An 8,314-nucleotide genomic window follows, 5' to 3' on the forward strand; every position below is an offset into this window, starting at 1 on the left:
ATTATAAAGAAAAATTAGCAAAATGAACAAAATTTTTAAACAAATTAAACTTACAAAACAACCAAAAAAAAAAAAAAAACAAACAAAAAACGAATAAAAATACAAAACTTAAAATTGATAAAATAAAACGAACAACCTGTGTTTCACTGCATTCCGAACAATAAATACCCGGAAACTGGACTTAATTGATGACCCCTTTGCTTTCACAAAAATATCACTCATACGCCAGCGTGGCCAACCTGAAGATGACGCTGACATTGAGGCAATTAAAGTAATGTAATTCACAAAATGTGTGTATAAGTGAGTCACGGATATGCAGGGGACTAATCCGAATAAGAGCCGATTGACGCAGTTTTTAACCGATGTAGTCCTTTAAATTGTGTTTAGAGCGACAATTGCTTGATCATCTGCTGGTAGAGTTCAATCTTCGGACCAAACGCTGTCTGCAACACTTTGACGATTGTCTAATTATTAAAGTGGATAAACGTCGACGAAAGCGAATTGTGGGGGAGACTCTGGGCAGACAAAGGAGACCCCATCAAATCAACTGGCGTGGGCGTGTGTCAAATGTCAAATGCAGTCAAACGTTTGACAGGCGAAAGAGCAGACTAAGCCGAAGCAAAACATCACTCAGCTTGGAAATAGTGATCGGGGTTGGTCGGCTTTTCTGTCTACTACACGGAAAAAAACCGCACTTAATTAGTTTTAAATTCGCAGGTTAAACGTCTTCATTCTTTGTAGCCTCTGTCACAAAAGTCCAGGCTCGAATTATATTCACATTTTAAATTCATAAAAATAATTTTGACATTTTATTAGCACAACGGCATCTCTTTTAAATGCCTTACAAAACTATCATTTTTTTCTGTGGGCTTCATCAGCAGAAAAGCTCGGCCCCATCTGCCAGTCGTTCTGCAGTCTGATCGCGATTTGGTCTTGGCTTTCAGTAGCGCTTCTCCAGCCGCTCTGTTTAGTTCGCAGTCCGCGGTCCACCGACAGAATACCATACCCATACCCCTACCCATACCCATCCGATACCTAAACGGAACTGCGCACAAACTTATAGTACTCAACGGATCGGATTTCGTGCGCCGCCTTAGAAAATCCGAATTCCGCGGGAGAGCTTCGCTCGTTTGGGGCCAATTGACCTGGATTTGGGCTGGGTATTAATTTGATTTTGCGCGGAATCATCGCGGAAACGTTATGCAAGACACCGCGCGCGAGTGACCGAGTGCAGTTCAACCGTCGAGATGCCCAATAAAATGCCAGTGCAACGCAGCAGAACATTCCGGCAATGCCAGTCGCTGTCCGCCTTTTTGGCGCTCTTAATGAGCGTATCCTGTGCCAGCGGCGTCCGCGATCACCGCCGGCAGACCAACCTGGAGGCCAAAGTCGGCTCCCACGTGGTCTTCAACTGCTACATCGACTTTCCCTATGACGCTCCCATCCCGTACCTGGTGCACTGGAGCAAGGATGTAAGCCCTGTGCCCTCAGGAGAAAACTGAGTTGCATATGCGCCCGATATCACGCACTCCTCGAAACGAAATTTATCCTGGGAATATCAGATTAATACGGACCTTTCTGGCCGTGCAGGCCCACTCACTTATTTATGTCTCACGCCGACGCGCACGCAGTTGTTAAATGAAATTGTCGAAATTATTAATTTATCAGACACGTAGGTGGCCCGTACCCTGGCTGACTGACTGACTGGCTGGTTGGATGGCTGGATGGCTGGATGGCTGGATGGCTGGTGGGAGTTCGGTTTGCTTGGTTAGCCTTAATTGCGTCTGCTGGCCGTTGCCAGTGCAGCGCAGCATGGAACGCGGCTCTCACATTCATTAAAAGGGCCGGACTTTACGGCCGCACTGGGAGAATCGCAGTGGTGAAGTGCTCCTTTTTTAAAACAGAAAATGTGGTTTCACAAGCAAGGTTCGCCTTGAAGCCAAGCAAATCTGTTTATAATTCGATGTTTGCAATGTCACTAGTTTATGCCTTTATAGCATCCCTTTTCGCCCAGTGTAGAGAGCCATTGCAGAGCAGAAAATGCAATCGCCGTGCCAGTGGGGGTCATTCCCCAGCAGAAGGGGTGGACGGTTACCGCCCTTGGCTACTAATTAAAGCGCAACCACATGCAGTCGATCGGTCCGGATCCTGGCTGCCTGCATTCGAGTCTTCTGCCGCCCCGGCATGTAAATTTAATTTAGCGCCAGGAACAGATTTCAGTGTCAGCGGCACTTTGAATAGCGGCACATCGCACCACATCAGAAACAAAGCGCAGAAAGCAAAGCACGTCAACGCGAAGTGTGACATTAAAGACAGCTTGGCGGGGTAAGCGAACCAGTCGAAATCAATTTCAATTGGATTCAATCGAATTGAATGGCTGGCATTTTGTTGACAACTGTGAGTAATGCAATTTAATTCAATTGCAAATTCATTGCAATCCTCGCAGACAATCAGCGTCGAACAGAAATATGCGCGCGCTGGTACTTACTATAAACCGACTGAATTACTATTCATCGCACGGCGTTCGTCATCAGTGGACATCAGCCCCTTGAAATCCCCTCAGCCCCCAAGTCCCAACATCCAACATCCATTCACATATTCCCATCGGTAATCGAGAGGCAGCTACATTTTTGACTATTTAGTGCTCGCTTAATTTGTCACTGCCCCGCGCTGTTATTTTAATTCGGTTCCGCTTTTCCCGTGGTCACTCCCCTTTCCATTGTTTTTTATGCTTTTCTTCCAGTCGGTCAGCGGGTCATGATGTCACTTTGATAGATACACTTTAATTGCGCTGCGAATAGGTTCTCTCGCCATGGAATGGCGGACAATTAAACAAATTCGTACGTGGGATTAGAGTCCCCAGGAATGTATGCAAAGGCTGTCTGATTTATGGCATTTCTGATTCCATATATTTGTTGGTCTGTCTGCAAATGTATATAGTACGTAATGTATTGTTTTGTAGAGCGAATTTCACGGCCATTGCGAGGCTGGGTTGCAAATTTTCGCGCCGCAGCGTCGGCAAAATTACCGGATAAATCAAGTTACGTTTGTAATTTGTTAGATAATGCTGATAAATGTGTGTGCGGCGGCAGACGACACTTGACACACAGTTGGGTGTACATAATCACGGCACTGGTTCGGGACGGGAACGGCGGATCTTGAGTGCACCATAATCTACTCAAGGCGTTTTGTTTCGCCCCCATTAGATAGATGGTGGGTGATGTGATGGGGTGACATTGATGCCAGACGGTGCATCTCGATGACGGCTTCCCGATCTCAATTAAAGCACAAACCTAATGTCAATAGATCAACTGACACCCACTGCATCCGATGCCCGATGCCGATGCCTCCCCGGCACACAATTAAACGGATCCCATGGCCCAGCTGCTTTTGCGGTCGGAGGCCATCGATACCCGGCGAACTGGATCCCTAGCATGCGGTTTATGGGACGCGACAGTCCCAGCCCGGCCAATGGAGTAGCATACCATTATACCATACCATACCATACAATATATATATATATACATGGCGCATCCGTACGCGAAAGTCAAGTGCACAACAAAGCGAGCATAAAAATGTGTGAGCCGGAGCAATTAGAGCAGCGGCCAGCGACCGCAGCCGATTCAATCGCATTTAAATAATTCAAGCTAACGCAGTTTTTGCACCACTCCGGCATCTGATGCAACGCAAACACATTCTGTTTGCCCGCATGCCACTATTATTATCCCGTTTTTTATTGCGCTCTCTGCCTAGATGCATAATTGCCAGGCCTCGTGTTTGATAAATATTGACAAATATATTCAACATTAATTAAAACAAAAATAATTTAATATGCCACCAGCGCGAAACCGCAAAAAAAGCGGGGAAGCATAAACAAAAAAGCTGACGAATTGAATTATTATCCCCCCCACAAAACGATAATCTGCTGGCCAGCTTAGAATTTGGTGTAGCAATAAAATATATTATTTTAAAGCAAATTTAAATTTTAGCGAATTTCGGTATTTGATCAGTGGGAAAAGGGGAACCGAAGATCTAAAACACAGACACATTTCAAAGTTTCGAGCTCATTTATGCACATCGTTTTTTAATGCCCACATTAAAGTGATGCCACTTATGAAGAACCTACATAGTTTGATGCATTTAATAGCTGGCTCAATGGCAGGGCAATGAATCCAGAATAGGATTGTCAAAATATTAAATGAAGTCCCAATTTCGTTATCAACATAATCATTTAAGTCACTTGTCAAACTAAACCTACTCCATTTAGTCCAGCCAGCGATTCGATTTAGCATGCACGTGTGTTTCATTACAGCATTGCCTAAAGATATTCGGGGATTTTATGCCTCCTCGTTACTTTCCTTAGCATTCAGGCCATCCTCGTCAAATCAAATCTAAAACCTTTTTCAGGGGCAGGCCGGCATTGAGCACTTCAAGTGCGCCTCGCCACGTGAGCCCATTTAAATTTGTCAACAAAGTAGCGGCATGGGTCCCACACCCCCTCCCGCCACCTCCCCCTCCTGGTTATTGTTGTTCTTGCTGGGCTTCGGGGGGACTCAAAGCCGTTGGCCACCGCTGCGCCAAGTCACAATTATGGTCACGGAGCGTATTCCGAAGAGTATTCCAAAGGGGGTGCTGCCGTACGGGCTCAGCGGGAGTTTGCGAAAATTATAATGGCGCATGGGGACGAATCGGAGGGCATAAACAATCGCATTCCCGTCCGACATAAACAGTAACAGAGCAAGTGTGTGTGGGTGTGTGAGTGTGAGTGTGTTTGTGGGGGGCGTGTTCTATATGGATTCCGCACTGCCTTTGATTTACAACTGCAATTGCAGCCAAGACAGAGAGCCTAGTCATTATGAATAGAAAATTTAGTTTAGGTATTTTCAAGAGTTGCAATTCTCGTTGTCTAAATCAGGCTCTTCTGGCAGGGACTTTAACAATGGTGGCTCAAGAGATATTAGCCCTTTAATGCATTTCTGTGCCCGCAGAGCAAGAAGATCTTCACGTGGTACGAGCAGGAGACCTCCACCAACGAGCTCTTCAACGGAAGGCTGCACCTGGTGGAGAACCACCCGGAGTTCGGGAGGGCCTCCGTGAACCTGACCGCCATCCGGGAGTCGGACCAGGGCTGGTACCACTGCCAGGTGAGCTTCCCGAACCGCTCGCCCTCGGTGCGCAACAACGGCACCGCCTACCACCTGGCGGTGCAGGGGGGCTCGCTCATCCGCATCCCGCCGGTCAACCAGACCATCCAGGAGGGCCAGACCGCCTTCTTCCACTGCGTGATGAAGTACCCGGACAACTCGCAGGCCGCCTGGTACAAGGACGGCGTGCTGCTGCAGGAGGTGCAGGACCTGGTGCGGCGCTCCTACATGGGCCCCGACGGCAGCCTCAGCATCGACCCCACCATGATGAGCGACCTGGGCGAGTACGAGTGCAAGGTGCGCAACAGCGAGGGCGAGCTGCAGACGGCGAAGGCCTTTCTCAACATACAATGTGAGTGGGCAGAGCTCGAGAGAAAACAGCAGACAGCGATTTAGGATCGTTCCACATGTTTCCGCAGATAAGGCCAAGGTGATCTACGCCCCGCCGGAGGTGTACCTGCCCTACGGCCAGCCCGCCGTGCTCGACTGCCACTTCCGGGCGAACCCGCCGCTGAAGAACCTGCGCTGGGAGAAGGACGGCCTCCTGTTCGACTCGTACAACGTGCCCGGGGTCTTCTACAAGATGAACGGCAGCCTGTTCTTCGCGAAGGTGGATGAGAACCACGCCGGCAGCTACACCTGCACGCCCTACAACGACCTCGGAACGGACGGACCCTCGCCAGTCATCAGCGTGATTGTGCTCCGCCCGCCCATCTTCAGCGTCACGCCCAAGGCCATTTACATCCAGAAGCTGGGCGAGGCGGCCGAGCTGCCCTGCGAAGCCATCGACCGGGACGGAAACAATCGGCCCTCCATTGTGTGGAGCAGGGTGAGTCCGCATTGTCGTTTCGGGCTCTGCAAAGCGGCGGGGCCAGATGGAAGGTGGGGGGCGCAGAGTGTGGATAATGGAGAACGCAAATGGCGAAGTGAGGGGAAGTGAGGGGAGATGGGAAGGGGCGAAGAGGTGTTTCACTTGATTGCATTTTTATACCCTTGCAGAGCACAAGGGTATTATAATTTCAGTCAGAAGTTTGCACCGCAGTGAAGGAGACACCTCAGCCCCCGTAAAATATATATCTTCTTGATCAGCATCACGATCTGAATCGAAATACGTCTGTCCATCTGTGCTCCTGTCTGTTTTTATGTAAACTTGTGTCTCAGTTTCTGGCTTGCTGAAATTTTCCCAAAAGTTGTGTAGTTATTGCACGCAGCATATATTTATAATATTCTTATCCCACGAGCATGGTTTACAGAATATCGAGTTTTTTAACAACCCTTGAATCGAGAAAATAAATTCCATAAAAATCGGACAACTATATTATAAAGCTCCCATAGGAAAGATTGAAAAATCTATATAAAATGTCACAAGCATCTGAGAAAGCCCTTTTCGGATTTTTGACAGCGGTCAGAGGTCAGGGTCCCCTAATTCCTGAGGGGATCGGTTAGATTGGAATTAAACTGCATTCAATCGTATAGATTGATGTCTCTATTTTGTTTTCCTGAGGAAGTACATCGTTGGAATCATAACAAAATTTCAAGTCCGATGGCATTCACACCTAAAATTTTGGAAATTTGGCCAATTTTCGGATATTTGATTACTGCAAGGATATAAAAGCTTCGGCTCGCCGAAGTAAGCTTCCTTTCTTGTTAATTATGCATGCTGCCAGCACCTCGACGTGCCCCTGGCTCTGATTCCGGCTCTGGTTCTCCGACTCCCTTCCAGAAAGACGGACAGCCCCTGCCGGCGGACAGGTTCAGTCTCAGCGGCGGCAACCTGACCATCACGGGCCTCGTGGAAGGGGACCGCGGGATGTACGAGTGCTCGGCCACCAACGAGGCGGCCACCATCACGGCGGAGGCCGAGCTCATGATTGAGAACGTCGCCCCACGCGCGCCGTACAACCTCACGGCCAACAGCACGGAGACCTGCATCACCATCCGCTGGCAGCCAGGTGAGAAGTGGGTGCGATTGGGCGAGGAAGTGGCCCGTGTAGGACGGCCAATCAAAGAGGCAATCAGTTGAGAGGAGGAATGCTGACCGTGTTGGGGCAAACATGGTTATCCATTCCTGAAAACGCTTTAATGGGCACTCCTTGAACTCGTCCTGCTCCCAGGTTACCTGCGCCCCAACCTGGAGTACACGGTGTGGTACCGACTCATGGAGGCCCCCGAGTGGCGGACGCTGCGAGTGCTGGACAGGAAGGTGATGGAGGCCACCGTGCAGCACCTGCAGCCGGGGAAGGAGTACGAGTTCATGGTGCTCAGCCAGGACAAGTACGGCGACGGGATGTTCAGCAAGCAGTTCCGCTTCCAAACGCAGCGTGAGTACTCATCCTGGTCTCCCTCGAACAGCGAGCTAAAGCACTCCTTCTCCTCCCTGCAGCCTCGCCCATCAGAGCGGACGACTTCGACGCCCAGCAGCTGCAACACGACCTGGGCCAGGGGACCGCGCCCGCCGGGGGTCTGGGGGCGCCCTGGAACCTCACTGCCATTAGCAACCAGCAGGGCTGGCTGCTCCACTGGGAGCACCCGACCCAGGGACTGGAGGGCCTGCGGCTGTACGCGGTGCGCTGGTGGAAGGAGCCGGAGCACTTCCTCATCGGGCACGCGGAGACCTTCGACAACTTCTACCAGCTGCGGCACCTCAAGGAGGACACCCTGTTCAAGGTGCAGGTCCTGGCGGTGGGGACCGACAGCCAGCGCTCAGTGCCCAGCCACGAGCTGCTCATCGACGTGCCCTCGCAGCGCAAGGTGCGTGCCCTGATCATCGGCAGCTCCGTGGGCGTGCTCTTCCTGCTCTGCGCCCTCTGCGCTTTTTTATACGTGAAGCGGAGCTGCCTCAGGCACCTGTTCGCCAAGGATAGCTCCGCGGGCGAGGACGAGGACACGGCGGAGAGCGGCGACTGCGACAGCGACGAGCAGGAGCGGGACCGGGACAGCGTCAAGATCCACCAGTCCGCCTGAGGGTTGCTCCAGATCCGCTGGCAATTTGGGGGCGAGCAGGGAGGCCAGTGAAATCATTTGAGGAGGGAGGTTGTTCAACACGCACCACTCGCTCCGCGGGAATTCGACTTTAATATACTTCTAGCTGCTATCTGTACCATAAAGTCTACTAACTGTAACGCTTAACTAACCGAGTTTCAGATCCAAATAAACCAAACATCATAATC

At 50.3% G+C, this 8,314-nt stretch overlaps 1 protein-coding gene across 1 annotated transcript; it reads left to right on the plus strand.

Annotated features, from left to right (window-relative positions):
• Positions 1 to 921: 921 nt before the first annotated feature.
• Positions 922 to 8,314, plus strand: LOC108091545 (protein borderless). Its single transcript, XM_017190815.1, has 6 exons — positions 922 to 1,472; positions 4,989 to 5,496; positions 5,564 to 5,973; positions 6,868 to 7,096; positions 7,259 to 7,465; positions 7,528 to 8,314. Exons 1-6 carry the CDS (start codon positions 1,248 to 1,250, stop codon positions 8,106 to 8,108), a joined length of 2,160 nt encoding a protein of 719 aa, XP_017046304.1. The 5' UTR covers positions 922 to 1,247; the 3' UTR covers positions 8,109 to 8,314.

This window comes from Drosophila ficusphila, unplaced genomic scaffold (assembly GCF_018152265.1).
Source record: "Drosophila ficusphila isolate 14025-0441.05 unplaced genomic scaffold, ASM1815226v1 contig_412, whole genome shotgun sequence".
Classification (NCBI taxonomy): Eukaryota; Metazoa; Arthropoda; class Insecta; order Diptera; family Drosophilidae; genus Drosophila; species Drosophila ficusphila.